The 16,336-nt window shown below is 58.7% G+C and overlaps 3 protein-coding genes across 15 annotated transcripts; all 3 read right to left on the bottom strand.

The window, feature by feature from the left end:
* Positions 1-1,292: 1,292 nt before the first annotated feature.
* LOC138683979 (sericin-2-like) lies at positions 1,293-5,250 on the bottom strand. Of its 13 annotated transcripts, XM_069777608.1 has the most exons (6): positions 4,098-5,250; positions 3,969-4,031; positions 3,413-3,562; positions 3,251-3,379; positions 3,008-3,088; positions 1,293-2,941 (listed from the first exon to the last, which is right to left on the bottom strand). In XM_069777608.1, the coding sequence occupies exons 1-6, from the start codon at positions 4,329-4,331 to the stop codon at positions 2,510-2,512; spliced, it is 1,089 nt and encodes a 362-aa protein (XP_069633709.1). In that variant the 5' UTR covers positions 4,332-5,250; the 3' UTR covers positions 1,293-2,509. The 13 variants fall into 13 exon arrangements, with proteins under 13 accessions (XP_069633709.1, XP_069633703.1, XP_069633712.1 ...); XM_069777602.1 differs by lacking the exon at positions 3,251-3,379 and having other exon boundaries at positions 1,293-2,824; positions 2,909-2,941; positions 2,975-3,055; positions 3,413-4,031; XM_069777611.1 differs by lacking the exons at positions 3,251-3,379; positions 3,413-3,562 and adding an exon at positions 3,104-3,136 and having other exon boundaries at positions 1,293-2,842; positions 3,008-3,037; positions 3,596-4,031.
* Positions 5,251-5,473: 223 nt separating this feature from the next.
* On the bottom strand, positions 5,474-8,215 carry LOC104311303 (calmodulin-1). Its single transcript, XM_069777617.1, has 6 exons — positions 8,115-8,215; positions 7,632-7,662; positions 6,997-7,140; positions 6,815-6,921; positions 6,606-6,741; positions 5,474-6,083 (listed from the first exon to the last, which is right to left on the bottom strand). Exons 1-6 carry the CDS (start codon positions 8,196-8,198, stop codon positions 6,055-6,057), a joined length of 531 nt encoding a protein of 176 aa, XP_069633718.1. The 5' UTR covers positions 8,199-8,215; the 3' UTR covers positions 5,474-6,054.
* A 578-nt stretch (positions 8,216-8,793) lies between these two features.
* Positions 8,794-16,126, bottom strand: LOC104314742 (serine/threonine-protein phosphatase 5). Its single transcript, XM_069775794.1, has 13 exons — positions 15,952-16,126; positions 15,023-15,264; positions 13,964-14,111; positions 12,790-12,911; positions 12,615-12,680; positions 12,427-12,525; positions 12,174-12,279; positions 11,577-11,719; positions 10,963-11,050; positions 10,797-10,837; positions 10,508-10,686; positions 9,943-10,024; positions 8,794-9,178 (listed from the first exon to the last, which is right to left on the bottom strand). Exons 1-13 carry the CDS (start codon positions 16,067-16,069, stop codon positions 9,116-9,118), a joined length of 1,497 nt encoding a protein of 498 aa, XP_069631895.1. The 5' UTR covers positions 16,070-16,126; the 3' UTR covers positions 8,794-9,115.
* Between the last annotated feature and the right edge of the window lie 210 nt (positions 16,127-16,336).

Genomic DNA, 16,336 nt, shown 5'->3' with positions numbered 1-16,336 from the left:
TGTGGTTTCTCCCAGACAGTGGAAACTTCTTGGATCTTCTCCAGCTGGGGAACATTTTCTAGGCTTTGGCTTCACCAAATCTTTTTAAAGACAAAGAAAGGGAATTCCAGACTGTAGGGCTTCTGCAAGGGCTTCCCTGGGATCATGGAGGTACCAAGCACCATCCCACATGGTAGCACGTCATCACATGGAGATACTCAAAACCCAGCAGGAGCCAATCCTGGACAACCAGCTTCAGCTGGCCCTGTTTGATCAGTAGGGTTGGAATGTAAGGGGTCTCATCCCACCTGAATGGTTTTCCGATTCTTTTTTTGTAGCAAAACCAAGACTCTAATTATTTCTTCTCTCTGTCATCTCCAGGGTGTGAATATAGTTGGACTTGGCACTTTCTACTCACTTGAGGTCAAAGTACCCACTGGAAAGGATCAGAGGTTCCCTGCCACCAAACCAGGGTTTCAGCTGGCCAAGAACATTGTACACCTTCATGGGCTGATGTATGCTAACATGGACATACCTGGTGGGAAGACAGAAACGTACACTTCACCCTGCCTGCATGTTTGGGAGAGGGAGGGCTTGGTGGTGGTGTGAAGTGAACAAGAGAAGAGACCATGACCATGTCCTTCACCAAGTCCGTGACTGTATGCATGACTATATTCATGACCATAACCATGACTGATCACTTCTGCAACTGACTGTGGGGCAACCAGAAGCCAGGCTCTGTTTTGGGATGACACCATCTCCTCATTGATTTTGGTGCCCCAGAGGAACTACTCTGCCTTCAAAGCATCTGCTGCTGAGGGTATCTCAGGGTTCTTTGAAGTTCTCTGCAGAGGGCCCATATCAACCCTCATATGACAAACCCCATGGGATGACAACTATGCAGCAACATAGCCTGCAGGTCTAGAAGCCACCGAGACTTTCCCATCACCCACCGACCCGCTGCGTCACTTATGCATGTCCTCTTCTGTTTCACTCTAGCTGAGACCCAAATTTGTACAATGAATTTTACTTGATTGTAGCTCAAATTTGGCAGCTTTGCCAGGCAAGAAGAAGAACCAAGTCCTCCAGGTGGTCCTCCAACCCCACTGCCTAGCACTGAACATCCCAGCAGAGTGTTTAAGGTACACAATGTGGTTTGTTGGCACTAAGACACTAAAAAAAGCAATTTTCCATAACTCAATTCTGCAGCCCTTAATGTATCTCTGAATATTAAATTCATTCTTTGGGATTCTCCTTTAAATGCTGCAAGCTACTCGTTGTTATAATTTACTATTTAAGCTGACATTCTCACAAACACTGTAATAACACTGTATTTTGACATTGCTCCTCATGTTCACTGTTATCGAGAAGATGATGAAAAGTTTCTGTTGAAGCCCGTGGGCTACCAAGACCACAGATCAGCAAAAACACATTTCCATTCTCCTTCGACCAGCAAAAAATCACCTCAAAACCAGATTGCATTTGCGTGTCTCTGCAGAAAACGTGCTACCAAACCACACAGTGGCACCTGCAGGACCTCCCAACGTTTTGGCTCGAAACGATGGGAAAAACAGAAATGGCTGAAGTGGAAAAGAAGAAAAAAAAGGAGAGAAAACCAGGAGCAATGGAGGGATGTGGGATAATTAGAAAAGTAGACACATAGTGAACGAGAGACACAATGGGACTGTTCAATCTGTGAGCCAGAGGCCTCTGCAAGCAGCAGGCCTCAAGGACGTAGTGAAGGCTACAAAGTTTGATGAAATAAGCACAAAAAGCTGAACAAGTTGGGCCTACGTGACTGAAAGCAGGACACCAGGCAAGACACAGACAGGAGGAATCATTTGCGTGATCAGAAGACCTTATCCAATCAAACTATTGCTTTAGGCGCGTGAACAGCACATGTTAACCAATCAGTAGATGGCTTGCGCATGGTTATGGTATATAACTGAATGTTACACAGCAAATAAACGGAGAAATCGCTTGATCCACAGTATCTATATTGGTCTGTTTCTCCCCAAGGTGAGTCCCTGGCGATGCGTCATTTCTCCTGGATTGTCGTGACGGGAAAGCGCGACAGAGGGATGAGGTACTTCACTTTGCTGGAAAAAAAAGAACTGAAGGCCAACTGTCTTGAGGACATCATACATCACTGGTCTTGCTTTGGTCTAAAACAGTCAATTTGGGCGATTTTTTTTTTATTTACATACTAGTGGCCACAGCAGGTGGAACCAATGATTCCAGAAACACCGTATGAGTATGACCCACAAAAATGTCGTTTCACATCCCAGTGCACATAGTACGGACTTCCTTTTTTTCCAGGAAAACTCCAATTTTCCCACTTTGTGGGCCAAGGAAATTTTCTATTTAGCCATTGAAATGTTGCAGTGAATGATTTTCAAAATTCTTTGGTTTTCCGTCTGCCTTACACCTAATCTGATGTCTCTCCTTTTGTAGGACTTTGTGGGAAAGGCAACTCCCAACCCTTCATCCCTTGTGGGGAACAGTGAATTTGGCCAATTTCAAAGGGCAATCAAGGAGAAAAGGGGAAAAGATGTAAAAAATCCTTCTGTGGAGAAAGAGAAAGCAATGGAGTCACTGAGGGTATCCCCAAAAGAGTAACTTTGCCCTGCCCTGTCTGCCTTGACAGTTGAACGTTCAGTGGTTGAGCCTTGGGAAAGGGCTGAACCTTTGGTGGTTGAAAATTGGGAGAGGGTTGAACCTTCAGTGGTTGAAACTTGGAAAAGCATTGAACCTTGAGTGGTTGAACCTTCAGGGGTTGAACCTTCAGTGATTGAATCTTCAGTGGCTGAACCCTGGGAGAGGGTTGAGCCTTCAGTGGTTGAACCTTGGGAGAGGGTTGAAGCTTCAGTGGTCGAACGCTGGGAGAGGACTGAAGCTTCAGTGCTTCAACCTTGGGAGAGGGTTGAACCTTCAGTGGTTGAACCCTGGGAGAGGGTTGAACCTTGAGTGGTTGAATGTTCAGAGAGGGTTGAACCTTCAGTGGTTACACCCTGGAAGATGGCTGAACCTTCAGTGGCTGAACCTTCAGTGGTTGAACCTTGGGAGAGGGTTGAAGCTTCAGGGCTTGAACCTTGGGAGAGGGATGAAGCTTCAGGGGTTGAACCTTGGGAGAGGGATGAAGCTTCAGGGGTTGAACCTTCAGTGGCTAAACACTGCGAGAGCGTTGAACCTTCAGTGGTCGAACATTCAGAGAGGGTTGTACCTTCAATGGTTGAATCTTCAGTGGTCGAACACCGGGAGACGGTTGAACCTTCACTGGCTGAAACTTGGGAGAGGGTTGAACCTTGAGAAGTTGAACCTTCAGGGATTGAACCTTGCGAGAGTATTGAATCTTCAGTGGTTCAACTTTCCGTGGGCGAACGCTGGGAGAGGGTTGAAGCTTCAGTCGACGTAACGTGGGAGAGGGCTGAACCTTCAGTTGATGTAACTTGGGAGAGGGTTGAACCTTCGGTGGTTGAACCCTGTGAGAGGGATGAACCCTGGGAGAGGGCTGAACCTTCCTGAGTGGTTGAACCTTCAGTGGCTGAAATTTGGGAGCGGATTGAATCTTCAGTGGTTGAGCCTTCAGTGGTTGAAACTCTGGAGAGGGGTGAACCTTCAGTGGTTGAACATTCAGAGAGGGTTGAACCTTCAATAGTTGAATCTCCAGTGATGGAGTCTTCAATTGATGGTTGAAACTGTGGAGACAGTTGAACCTTCAGTGGTCGAACCTTCACTGGTTGAATGCTGGAATAGGGTTCAACCTCCAGTGGTTGAACCTTCAGTGATTGAATCTTCAGCGGTTGAACGTTGGGAGAGGGTTGAACGTTGAGTGGTTGACCCTTCAGTGGCTGAACCTTGGGAAAGGGTTGAAGTTTCAGGGGTTGAACCTTGGGACAGGGTTGAAGCTTCAGGGGTTGAACCTTCAGGGGCTGAACACTGCGAGAGCATTGAACCTTCAGTGGTCGAACGTTCAGAGAGGGTTGAACCTTCAATGGTTGAATCTTCAGTGGTTGGACCTTCAGTGGTTGAACCCTGGGAGAGGGTTGAACCTTGAGTGGTCAAACTCTGGGAAAGGGTTGAACCTTCAGTGGTTACACCCTGGAAGATGGTTGAACCTTCAGTGGCTGAACCTTCAGTGGTTGAACCCTGGGACAGGGTTGAACCTTGAGTGGTTGAACCTTCAGTGCTTGAACCTTTGGAGAGCTTTGAACCTTCAATGGCGTAACCTTCGGTGGTTGAACCTTCAGTTGTTGAACCTTGGGAAAGGGTTGAACCTTGGGTGGTTGAAGGGCAGAGAAAGCCACCAAAGCAACTAAGAGGATCATTCCCTCCTTTGTCCCAGGACTCATCCCAGGCTGATCAGTGGTTTCCTGCACAGGGCAGGTAATATCACATCCTAACAGGGAAGGGAGCAGATCCCAGAATGCGCATCAACACAGCCAGCCTGATTTCACCACTTTTCTCTCCAAAGTGCAGCCCGTTTCCGTTTCACCCAACACCACAGCCATATTTGGCTCCAGGCAAGCAGAAGTGCGACCGCACTCAGCCACACCGCAGCAGCTGGGAACTTCCTCCAGTGAATTAAATGATGGTTTTGATTGTGATGAGGTTTTTTTGGCAGGGGGTTAAGGTTCCAAAGCACCAGATGCTCTCAGACACCCGAGTCCTCTACAGACCCACCCCTGAACATCCTGATCCTCTACAGATCCCTCCAGATACCAGGAGGGACCCTGAAGGACCAGAAGAGGATCCAGGTGTTGGGGCGGTGGATTTGTAGGGAACCCTGGTGTTTGGGTGGAATCAGCAGAGAAACACCCATGGGTGGGGTTGCGTCCCCCACCGCCCAGGAGCTCTGCTCTCCAGCATTGGCTCTGGGGGGACCCTGGGACACCGATGCCCCAATAACCCACACACAGACACCAACACCACCTCACACGCACCCCAACAGCCCATCCCGAAACATCAGATAGACACAACCAGTGCACCTCAGCTACACCCCAACTGCACTCCAGCTATACCGCAGCACCCCAGCTACATCCCACCTGCTTCCATAAATCCCAGCTGCGCACCTATAGCCCTACTACAGTCCAAAGTACACCCCAATGACACCCATACACCCCAACTGCACCCCAACCGCAGTCCTGTGTCCAACTACACCCACACACCCTAACTGCACCCCAAGTACACCCGACTGTACCCCAAACACAACCCTGTGCCCCAACTACACCCATACACCCCAACTGCACTGAGTACACCCAACTGCACCTCAAACACACCTCTGTGTCCCAACTACACCCCAGCTACACCCGTACACCCCAACTGCACCCAACTACACTCCGACATGAATGAACACCCCCAAACCTGCACAACCATGCACCATCGCACCGCCCCAGCACCCCCAAACCCACCCTCACCCCCTGTGTGGGGGGTGCCACCGGCATCAGGACCTTCATTAGGGGCCCTTGTTACAGCGCCTCGTTAAGGCTGCAGGAACTGTAAAACCAGCGGTTTATTTCACAGCTTTGGCCGCCCGCAACAGCGCCCAGACAGGGGAGCGGGGGGCCTGTAGCCCCCCGAATTCTTCCCCAAAATGCACCAAAACCAGAGCCTGGTCCCACTCCCACCAAGGCCCAAAATTCTCCCCAAATGCCCAAAAATGGAGCTTGGTGTGCCCGCCCCCCCCCCCCAAAAAAAGGGCCCCAAATGCCCCCAAACCAGGGCCTGGTCCCAGTTCCCCACACCCAGGGATCCCCAACCCTCCTGAGACCCCAAATCCCCCTGAAATGCCCCAAAACACTCTCCTGGGGCAAAGGGGGTCCTGCTGTGGAGGGGGACCCTGAATCTGCCCTGGACCCCTCCAAACCCTCTATGAGGAAATAAGGTCCCCCCACACCCTCCCCCAAAGCCCCTATAGAAGGTTTGGGGTCCCTTTGTCCTGGTGGGATTCCCCCTCCCAGCACCTCCATGGGTGCCCCCAAATGGGGGGTTTGGGGTGCAGGGGGAACCCGGGGACCTCTTGGTGGCAGGGACAGGCAGAGGCAGCAGGGGGGTTCTCGGTGGCCTCATGCCCTCTCACTTCGCCGTCATCATCTGCACAAACTCTGCCAGGAGAGAGAAAGGGTCAGTGGGGACAGGGACACGATGGGGATGAAGATAGAATGGGGACAGAACATGGACGGGGACTTGACAGGGACAGGGAACGCACTGGGGGCAGGAATGGGGACAGGGGGATACTGCAGAGCCAGTGGGGATGGGGGGACAGAGCAGGGACAGGGGACTCAGTGGGGTCCCCAGAAAGAGGCGACACGATGCGTCTGGCCCCTTGGGGATGAGGGAATGTAGTGGGATCCCATGTTCATGGCAAGAGGGGTGATAAGAGACGTGGATATTGTCCCCATGCCCATTTCTGTCCCTGTCCCCAACACAAGGTTCTTGCCAGGGGTGACAGGGGACACAGTGGTACCCCAAGCTAAAGATGATGGGGAACGCAGTGCAGCACTAGGGAATGAGAAGCCCCGTGGGTGGATGCCAGCAGGGTCCCATTGGGTGCCAGCAAGGACCTGTGGCTGACAGAGGAGACACCGAGTGACAGTGGGGACCCCTGGGGTGACAGTGGCACTCACCCTCATAGTTGACCTGCCCATCGCCGTCGATGTCAGCCTCTCGGATCATCTCATCCACTTCCTCATCCGTCAGCTTCTCCCCCAGGTTGGTCATCACGTGCCGCAGCTCCGCTGCGCTGATGTACCCATTCCCATCCTGGGGTTGGGAACACGGTGATGACACCGTTGCCTCGCCCATTCCCCTGTCCCCATCCCTGTCCCTGACCCACCTTGTCAAAGACACGGAAAGCCTCACGGATCTCCTCCTCACTATCCGTATCCTTCATCTTCCTCGCCATCATGGTGAGGAACTCGGGGAAGTCGATGGTGCCGTTGCCTGGGGGTGGGACGAAGGGACAGTGAGCAGGGGGACAGAGGAACAAGCGGACACGCAGGGACAGGCGGGGCTCACCATCAGCATCCACCTCATTGATCATGTCCTGCAGCTCAGCCTCAGTAGGGTTCTGGCCCAGTGAGCGCATGACAGTGCCCAGCTCCTTGGTGGTGATGGTGCCATCCCCATCCTTGTCGAAGAGCGAGAACGCCTCCTTGAACTCTGGGAACCGTCACCACGGGGACGGGGTCACATGCTGTCACCAGCAGGGGCCGGGGACAGCCAGGGGGTCCATGGGTGGCACCAGCTGCACCGCCAGGTCACCCTGATGGCCAGCGTCCCCTCCTGCGTGCCCTGGTGCTACTCCCCTGACACACCAGTGGCCCCTCTTGGGTGTCCCGCTGTCACCCCGACAGCCCAATGTCCCCTCCTGGGTATCCCACTGTCAATCCTGACACCTCAATATCTCCTCCAGAGTGCCCCACTGTCACCCCAGCACCCCTATGTCCCCTCCACGGTGTCCCGCTGTCACCCTGACACACCAGTGTCACCCCTCCACCCTGGTGTGTCCCCCTAACCCAGTGACCCCCCATGGTCCAACCCCCCTTCCCCCCAGTGTTCCCCCACTCCCCAGTGCCCCCCCAAGTGTTTTCCCACCCAGGGTCCCCTCTGGGGTCCCCTCACCCCGCTGTCACCCCCTGCCTTCCCCCCACCTGCAATCTGCTCCTCAGTGAGCTGGTCAGCCTGGGGGGGGGAGACAAGGGTGAGGGGGTACCCATGGGATACCCCCCGACACCCACTGGCACCCACAGCCCCCCTCAACCCCCCAACACCCGCATAGCACACATAGCCCCCCAAAATCCCAACATGCCCCCAGCACCCATAGGCCTCCGCCAAACCACCAGTGACGTGCTGACATAGCAACCCAGTGACACCTCCCCCAGCAACCCTTTGGTCGCCAAAGCAACCTCAATGCCTCTCTCCCCCGCCCCATAGCAGCACCTTGGTCGCCACAGCAACGCCGGTGGGTTCCCCCACCCCCGTAGCAGTCCCTTGGTCGTCACAGCAACGCCGATGGGTTCCCCCCCCCCCCGACCCCGTAGCAGCCCCTTAGTCGCCAGAGCAAGGCCGGTGGGCCCCCCCTGCCCCACAGCGCCCCTCCCGTCGCCGTGGCAACCCCAGTGCCGTCCCCTGACCATGGCGCTCCTCTGGCGGACACGCGCTCCTGCAACCGCAGACCCGCGGATCCCTCCGCTGGCCCCGCCCCTTTCGCAGGCCATGCCCCTGTCAGGGCCCGCCCCCGGCGGAAGGATCCCTCTCGTTCGCTGTGCGCCGCTGCCTCATTGGCTAGGGAGGCGCGGCGGGCTGAGAGCGCCGCCCTGATTGGTTGCCGCTGACCCGCAATGCGCCAAAGCGGCCGCGGACGGAGAAAGATCGGGAAAGGCGCGTGGCTCAGTACCACGTGAAACAGACAGCTCCGCCCCCCGCTCCTAGCCCCGTCCACTCTGCCGTGGGGGGCCGTAGCAAGGTCGCCATAGCAACGAGCACCTACCCCCCCCCCCCCCCCCCGCCTCCCACAGACACACACACCCCCGCCCTCCCGCCAACGGTCACTCCCGCCGCCACGGCAAGGCGGGTCACAGTCGCAAGAGCAGCGTTGCAATGACCCCCGGCTGCAATGGCAACGGGCAGCTGGTTGCTGTGGAAATAGCCCCTACCTACAGCCACGGGTCGGTCTAGCAACAGGTGGGGGCTGCTCCCCCCTCGCCCCGACGCCTGGGTCCCCGCCCAGTTTACAATAATTACTTTATTTTAACATCATTAATTACAGACGGTAAAATCGCCCGGCGGAGGATGGCGGGGGGGGGGGGGGAAGTGGGGCACGTCCTTGGGGGGGGGCCACGGGGCGGGGGGGGGGGGCAAATCCTGAGCAAACACCCCCCCATCTCCATGCACCTATTGCTTGTTGGGGGAGGGGCAACAAGGGGCAGCCCCCCCCGGGGGGGGCAATGCCAGCAGATGGACATCCCCCCCCCAGCCCCCACCCAACCACCCCCCTGGGGTGCTGTCCCAGCTCCTGCCCAAACTGGGCAAACTGGAAGGGGGGGGGAATAAATACAATCTTCCAATATATTAAAAACCCCCTCGGGGTGCTGGGGTGGGGGGAGGCACCCGGGGGGGGGCACCCCGTAGGGGGTCACATCATGCCCAGCTGCAGCAGGGTGTTGGCGTACATCATGGGCTTGACATTGGGGTGAGGCTGTAGGAGAGAGGGGGGGGTGAGGGGGTCAAATCGGCTCCCTCCACCCCCTCCCTAAAAAAATCCCAGCCCTAGGGCACCCATGGGTGCTACCGCCTGTTATTACCCCTCCCAGCAGCCCCTGAACTCCCCAAACAGCAGCTATAAAACCCCCATAAGCCCCAGAGCCCCCCCAACAGCTCCCCACATAGCCCCTATGAACCTTCCCAAAACCCCTGAGCTCCCCACTAGCCCCTATGGAGCCCCCCCAATCCCCCCAGGTTGGGGAAGGGGCTGACGAAGGGCTTGGGAGGATCTGGGGAACTACTGGGGGGGGAGGGGAGCTGAGGGAGGGTTTTGGGGAGTCCCACAGGTGGGAGGGGAGGTGGGGGTAGGGCTTCGGTTTGAAGAGGGTCACTGGGAGGTTCAGGAAACATGTGGAGGTTTCCAGGGGGCTCCACCGTGGGTCTTAGGGGTCCCCAAGGATAGTCTGGGGTTCCCAGGGTTGAGGGGGGTCCCTGGGGTGGGTTTTGGAGGGTCCAAGATTTGGGGGGGGGGGGGGGGGGGGGGGGCAGGATGTCACCAAAGAGAGTTTGCAGGGCACAGATTTGGGGGTGTCCCTAGGGAGGATTTCAGGGGTCTCTGGGGACAGCTTTCAGGGATCGCAGGTTCAGGGGGTCCCCAGGTTTTTGAGGGGATCCCAGATTCAACTGGTCCCCAGGGAGGGGGTAGGGAGGTCCCCAGGCTTGGGGAGGAGCGGGGGGAGTGTCCCCTCCCAGACTCACCACTGCTGTGAACTGGTGGAAGTCGGGGCGCAGGTCGCTGCCTCGCAGGTGGATATAGGAGCCCTTATTGCCCATCTGGTCGCTGGCAGGGGGGACAGGGATGCTTGGGGACATGAAAGCATGGCCCCCCCCATGGGGACACCGAGGCTTGGGGACCCCCAGGGACAGGGACACTTGACAACATGGAGGTATAGCTCCATACATGGACAGCAAAGCTCAGGGACAACCAAGGCTCGGGGACCCCTGGGGACACCGAGGTAGAGCCCCGTGCAGGGGCACTGAGGCTCGGGGACACTTGCGGACACTGAGGTATGGTGCAGAGGGACCAAGGCTTGGGGACAGCAACATCCCACACGGATGCCGAGACATGGTGACAACCCAGTGATGGGAACAGGAGATGCTTTGGGACACTGAGGCACAGGGGACACCCAGGGACCAGACTGAGGGCACGCTGAGTCTCAGGGGACACCAAGGGTGCACATGAGCCGGGGAGCAGGCACAACGGGGCCCAATCCTTGCCAGTGGCAGTGGCACCGCCCTGTCCCCAGGTGCTGGTGACACTCACCAGTAGTTGGGGGCAGAGAAGACAGTGACGCATTTGCCATCGTGGGCCACCTCATAGCCCTCAGGCTTCACCTCGTGGCTGCGGATGATGTAGTCGAGGCGGTTGCGCTCCAGGAAGCTCTTGGTGACATCGGGCCCAAACTGGCAGCTGACCCCACGTTTGCTGACAGAGCGGCCGTTCTGCGGGAAGGCCAGCATCACCAGGACCCCAGGGACAAGGTGGTGGCCGTCCCCAAGGAGGCGGGGCAGAGGGAGAGGCGTTTGGGACCCACTGCTGGGGTTCAACTCACCTGGGGCTGCGGGTCAGACCAGAGCAGGTCACACATGGGACCTGTGGAGAAAGCAGAGGGGGGTCAGGGTCCCCCATCCGCCCCTGGGGGGACATCTCGGTCCCTTGGAGATGGCTGGGATGCCACAGCAGGGAATAAGGGGCATCTCTCCGCGTCCATCTCCCACCTGAGTCCGGGGGCTGCCGGTTCCTCTCGATCTTCCGGATGTCATCAAGGGTGACACCATCCTCGCTGAAGAGACCCCCATGCATGATCTGGGACAGAAGCCACGTTGGTATGGGGACAATGGGGACAACAGGGACCCCTCCCCATCCTAACCCTGGTGAGGATCAACCCCAGGGGTGAGGAGGGAAGGGACCCGCAGCCCCTGAGGACAGCATGGACCCCCCACTTGTGCAGGGAGCACCCCCAAGCCCCCAGGAGACATGGATGGTGGGGGCCCCCCAAGCCCCACCAGGGACAGGGACCACCCTGGCTCACTGGGGACCCCCACCCAAACCCCATGAGAGATAGGAATCACCCCAACACCATGGGGATGGCAGAGACCCCCCACCCAAACCCCGCAAAGGACAGGGATCACCCCAACTCCCTGGGGACAGGGATGGCAGGGACCCCCACCACCCAAACCCCACCAGGGATGAGGATCACCTCAACTCCATGGGGACAGGAATGGCAGGGACCCCCCAACCAACAGGGAGCTCACAGGCAAACCTGCCCCATGCAGTGACATCCCAGGGGGCTGGGCTGGGGACAGGGGGGACGGACATGGTATCCCCTCACCAGCACTTTGCCATTGATGCACTGGGCCAGCGGCAGCCACTCAAAGACCTCGCTGAAGAGGGCGAACATCTGCGCTGTGTATTTGGCCTTCACCTCCCCCTCGAAACCATAGATCTGGTTCATGTTGTCCGTCTCGTGGTTCCCTACAGGGAGGCGGTGGCATTGCCAGGCCCAGGGACACCAGGCAGGGGACAAAGCCCCACGGCTCACCCCGAGATGGGCAGGGAACGAGGGCCCATGACCCAGGATGGGGGACAAGGCACAAAGTCCCAAGGACACGTGACACGGCCCCACAGCTCAACCCCGGGACCAGAGATAGGGAATGCAGCCCCACAACTGGGGACATGGCACCAGGACCCGGGACAGGGCCCTGAGACCCCAGGAGGTGACAGGAGACACAGGATGTGGCCCCACAACTAGGGAGAGGGGACCTGGCCCCACGACCCACGACAGATGATGTGGCCCCATGAGCTGGTCCCATGCTTAGGGACAGGGGACATGGGCGTGGAACAAGGCCCCACAACCGGGGACAGGGGACATGGCCCCACAACCCAGGATGGAGGGACAAGGACTCATCACCCGTGGTGGCCACGTTACCTCGGAGCAGGTGGAAGTGATCAGGGTAGAGGAGCTTGAAGCCGAAGAGTGTGAGAATGACCTCGACTGAGAAGGACCCACGGTCCACAAAGTCCCCGTTGAATATCTGCAGCTGGTTCAGGAAAACAGCTCCCCGGGTCTCCGACCCTTCATGCCACCCGTCCCCACACCTGTCCCCACCACAGGGGTGGGATCAATCCCAGTGAGACCCCGGGGCAGGGGCAGCTCAACCCTACTCCCTTCTGGGGGATACGTAAGGGTTCGACTCAGAGGGCAGCCCGTTGAGCTCGAAGATGTTCAGCAGGTCATAGTACTGCCCGTGGGTGTCCCCGCACACCGTCACCTTCTCCGTCTGCATTTGGGATGAGCCAGGGTGGCACGTCACCGCTTGGGGACTTCACACACACCCAGCGGCACCGGCACCTGGCAAGGGGCACCCACCTCCTTCAACGTCGTTTCTACTAATGTGGGGAGCTTAGCCAGCACCTCCTTCACCTGCACCAGGATCTGCCGGGACAAAGGGTCAGCAGAGGTGACAAGGAGGAGAACGTGTGACACTTGGGGACAGGGCAGGGCCCAGCAGGGGACTGGGGGGAGTTTGGGGGAACTGGGGTACCTGGTAGGCACATTTTCTGTGGAGTTTCTTCTGCTCCTTGTACCACTGCATCAGCTCCTTCATGAAAGCCAACGTCACCTTGCCACCATCCAGCTTGGGGCCACTGTACTCATCCTCGATGGCTGCAAAACGAACCCCCCCAATGGCCGATGACATGAGAGGACAGCAGTGACAAGTCCCCGAAGGGCCATCATGCCCCTGCTGTCCTTCTCTGCAAGCTCACAGCCCCTGACGAACTCCAGTAGCCTTCTGGGGATGCTGAGCCTTGGCTGGGGAGACTCATGCGGACCCCAAAGCTCTGCTGGGCACCCTCATGGGGACCCTGACACCCTCATGGGGACCCTGACACCCTCACGGGGACACCAAGACCCTCATGGGGACCCTGACTGGAATGCCAAAACCCTCACAGGGCCCCCGAGACTATCACAGGGATGGCAGGACCCTCATAGGGACCCTCATGGTGATCCCAAGCCTCTGCTGGGGATCTTCATGGGTGCCCTGAGACCCTCGTGGGGATCTTGAGACCCTTCCAGGGACCCTTCTGGGTAACCTAAGTCTCTGTTTGGGACTGTCATGGGGACTCCCATGATCCCCTAGGACCCTCCTGGAGACCCCCCACAGCTCCTCAAGGCTGTCATTGGGACTCAGAGCCTCCACCGGGCCCCCAAGGCTCCTGAGACCCTCCCAGGTGACCCTGAGCTTTCACCAGGCAATCTCACAGGGACCCCCACAGAGCCTCACAGGGACCCTGAGCCTCCACCAGGGGATCTCAAAGGATCCCCAAGACCCTCACGGGGATGCCAAGCCTCTGCTAGGGACCGTCACAGATCCTCAAGACCCCCATGGGGACCCTGACGCTTTGCTGGGGACACTCATGGTCCCCCTAAGACTCTCAGCCCTCACCCCCACCCCAAAAATCTTTATGGAGACCCCCAAGACCCCCACGAGACCCCCAGAATCCTCCCAAGGGACGTCGAGCCTTTGCTGAAGGCCCTCAAGGTCTCCCCGAGACCCTCACAGCAACCTCCAAACCCCCCACAGGAACCCCAGAGGGGACTCTGAACCTTTACTGGGGACCCTCACGGACCCCTCCTCCTTCCGCCCTGCCTGCAGAGAAAGGGGAGCCTTGATTTTGAGGGGGCGTACAAGGGGCAAGGAGGGTCAGGGGGCTCACTCATGCTCTCGATGTCAAGGGAGTCGACGACAGAGCGCTTGTGCTCATCACTGGCGATCGCCCGCTCGAAGGCCTTCTGCTTGACGATCTTGTGACACTCCTGGTACTTCAGCTTGGCGTCCTTGTCATTGGGCCTCACCTTCACCACCTGGGGGTGGGGGACACACACATCAGGCGACATGGACACGCCCCCCATGCCCCACAAGGACACCCAGACTCCAGCACCCCACCGCCCTGAGGTGTCCCTGACCAGGGACAGGGGCAGAGGGACTCTCAGATGTGAGGGCTGGGCTGATGCCGGGAGGGACAAGGGGGTCCCCAAGCGTCCTCACAGCTCTGGGGCATGCGCTAACATGGTGGGGGACAGTGGGTCCCAAAGATCCCCCCAGCTCTCAACCATGGGCGGACAGTGTCCCCAAGGGTCCCTCAGTTCCAGAGCACGTACTGATGCTGAGGGGGTCGGGGGGACCCCCAGGATCCCTCAGCTCTAGGGCATGTCAGTACAGGGACAATGGGGTCCCCAAGTGTCCCCACAGCTCTAGGGGACCCGATGATGGTGGGGGGTGACAAGAGTGTCCCCGAGAGCCTCTCCCGGCTCTAAGAACATGTGCTGACGCCAGGGAGGGGACAAGAAGGTCCCCAAAGGTCTCCCCCAGTTCTAGGAGACAGTGGGGGGATGGACACAAGGACATCCCCAAGGGTCCACCTGTCCAACTCTAAGGGACATGCTGACATTGGGGAGGGGACAAAGGGGTCCCCAAACCTGTCCCAGTCTCTAGGGTGACATGCTGACACCAAGGAGGTGATGAGGGGGTCCCCAAGCCTCTCTTGATCTTGGTGTGGAGCACATGCTGACACCAAGAGGGTCCCCAAGCCTCTCCTGAGATCCAGGGGAACACACTAACACCAGGGAGGTGACAAGGGGGTCCCCAAGCCTCCCCCTGAGCTCCACAGGGACATGCTGACACCAAGGAGGTCCCCCAAGCCTGCCCTAAACTCCAGGGGGACACACTGACACCAGAGGGGTGCCGAGGGTCACCCCAAGGTGCCCGGCCTCACCGTCTCATAGTCGCGGAGGGCGGCCTTGAACTTGCCCAGGGCCATGTTGCTGGCGGCGCGGCGGTAGTAGCCCTTGACATACTTCTTGTCAAGCTCAACAGCGCGCGTGGCATCAGCAAGGGCGTAGCCGTAGCACTCAGTGCGCAGGTAAGCCAAGCTCCGGTTCCCGTAGTAGATGGCATTGGTGGGATTCAGCTCGATGGCACTGCTGTAGTACTTCACCGCGTTCTCGTAGTCCTTCCCTGGGCCGCCGGTGGGCGTCAGCGGGACAGGACGGGACCCCCACCCACCAGGCCACCCCTACGCAGGCCATCCCTGCGGGCAAGCCCTGATCTCCCTGGGGCCAACCCTCACTTCCCACACGGCTCCCAGTCTGGCAGCGGGTCTCTTCTCTAATTGTCCCCCAAATGCTTGTTATACAGCAGCCTGCTCCTCTGACTGCCTCCAACACGGGTGCTGGTCTGGCAGCCCCCTGTAGATCCCTACCTGGCAGCCCCCCGCCCCTTATGGCCCCCCCTCACAGCTCCCTATCTGGCAGACCCTCACTGCCCCCCACAGCTCCCCATCTGGCAGTCCCTGCCCTTCATTGCCCCCCCCCACGGTTCCCTATTTAGCAGCCCCTGCTCTAATTGCCCCCCACAGCTCCCTATCTGGCAGCCACCCATTGCACCCCACAAACCCCTATCCGGCAGCCCCCGCCCCTTATTACCCCCCCCCATGGCTCCCTATCTGGCAGCCCCCTCCCCCCATTGCCCTCAACGGCCCCCTATTTGGCAGCCCCTGCCCCTCATTGCCCCCCTCCTCCCCCTGCTCCCCATCTGGCAGCCCCCGCTCCTCATTGCCCCCCCCAATGGCTCCCTATCTGGCAGCCCCCCATCGCCCCCCACGACTCCTTATGTGGCAGCCCCCCCCGCCGCCTCCGCCGGTACCTTTGAAGAACTCGTTCGCGCGGGTCTTGAGGGCCTCGGCCCGCTCCAGCTCGGCCGGGCTCGGGGGTCGCCCGGGGCCGGGGCCGCCGCCACTCTCCGCCCGCTCTCCCTCCGCCATCGCCGGGCCGTAAAGCGCCCTAGCAACCGCCGGGAGCGCGGTCCGCCGCGCCGCCAAGTACGGCCGCCGCTGTCGCAAGGCCGGTGGGACGGGAGGGGGCAGTGTCGTAAACGGGCGCGTGCCGCGCGGGTGGGGGGGCGGGGCCGGGCGGGACCATAGAGAGGGGCGAAGGTGTACCAGAGCGGCCGCGGTGCAGCCGGAGGCCTCCCCGTATCCTCCAAGTATCGCAGCTCCGGGGTCCCCACAGCCCCCCGTGTCATCCCCCCA

Source organism: Haliaeetus albicilla, chromosome Z (assembly GCF_947461875.1).
Source record: "Haliaeetus albicilla chromosome Z, bHalAlb1.1, whole genome shotgun sequence".
NCBI classification, from domain to species: domain Eukaryota; kingdom Metazoa; phylum Chordata; class Aves; order Accipitriformes; family Accipitridae; genus Haliaeetus; species Haliaeetus albicilla.
Note: the sequence above shows the minus strand (reverse complement) of the source record. Positions and strands in the feature narration are given on the sequence as shown.

What these genes read in the sequence shown, in the direction of transcription:
- LOC138683979 (XM_069777601.1), bottom strand. Translation starts at nt 4,331, where the DNA reads ATGAGTCCTGGGACAAAGGAGGGAATGATCCTCTTAGTTGCTTTGGTG. An exon ending in CCAAGTTACATCAACTGAAG is followed by an intron (nt 3,056 to 3,412) that starts GTTCAGCCCTCT and finishes CAAGCCCTGAAG; the next exon opens with CTTCAACCCTCTCCCAAGGT. An exon ending in CCAGGGTTCAACCACTGAAG is followed by an intron (nt 2,825 to 2,908) that starts GTTCAACCCTCT and finishes CCCTCTCCCAAG; the next exon opens with GTTCAACCACTGAAGGCTCA.
- LOC104311303 (XM_069777617.1), bottom strand. Translation starts at nt 8,198, where the DNA reads ATGGCCTGCGAAAGGGGCGGGGCCAGCGGAGGGATCCGCGGGTCTGCG. An exon ending in TCCGCCAGAGGAGCGCCATG is followed by an intron (nt 7,663 to 8,114) that starts GTCAGGGGACGG and finishes TCCCCCCCCCAG; the next exon opens with GCTGACCAGCTCACTGAGGA. An exon ending in TGGGCAGGTCAACTATGAGG is followed by an intron (nt 6,084 to 6,605) that starts GTGAGTGCCACT and finishes CTCTCCTGGCAG; the next exon opens with AGTTTGTGCAGATGATGACG.
- LOC104314742 (XM_069775794.1), bottom strand. Translation starts at nt 16,069, where the DNA reads ATGGCGGAGGGAGAGCGGGCGGAGAGTGGCGGCGGCCCCGGCCCCGGG. An exon ending in TCACTTCCACCTGCTCCGAG is followed by an intron (nt 11,720 to 12,173) that starts GTAACGTGGCCA and finishes GCCTCCCTGTAG; the next exon opens with GGAACCACGAGACGGACAAC. An exon ending in GCATCAATGGCAAAGTGCTG is followed by an intron (nt 11,051 to 11,576) that starts GTGAGGGGATAC and finishes CTTCTGTCCCAG; the next exon opens with ATCATGCATGGGGGTCTCTT.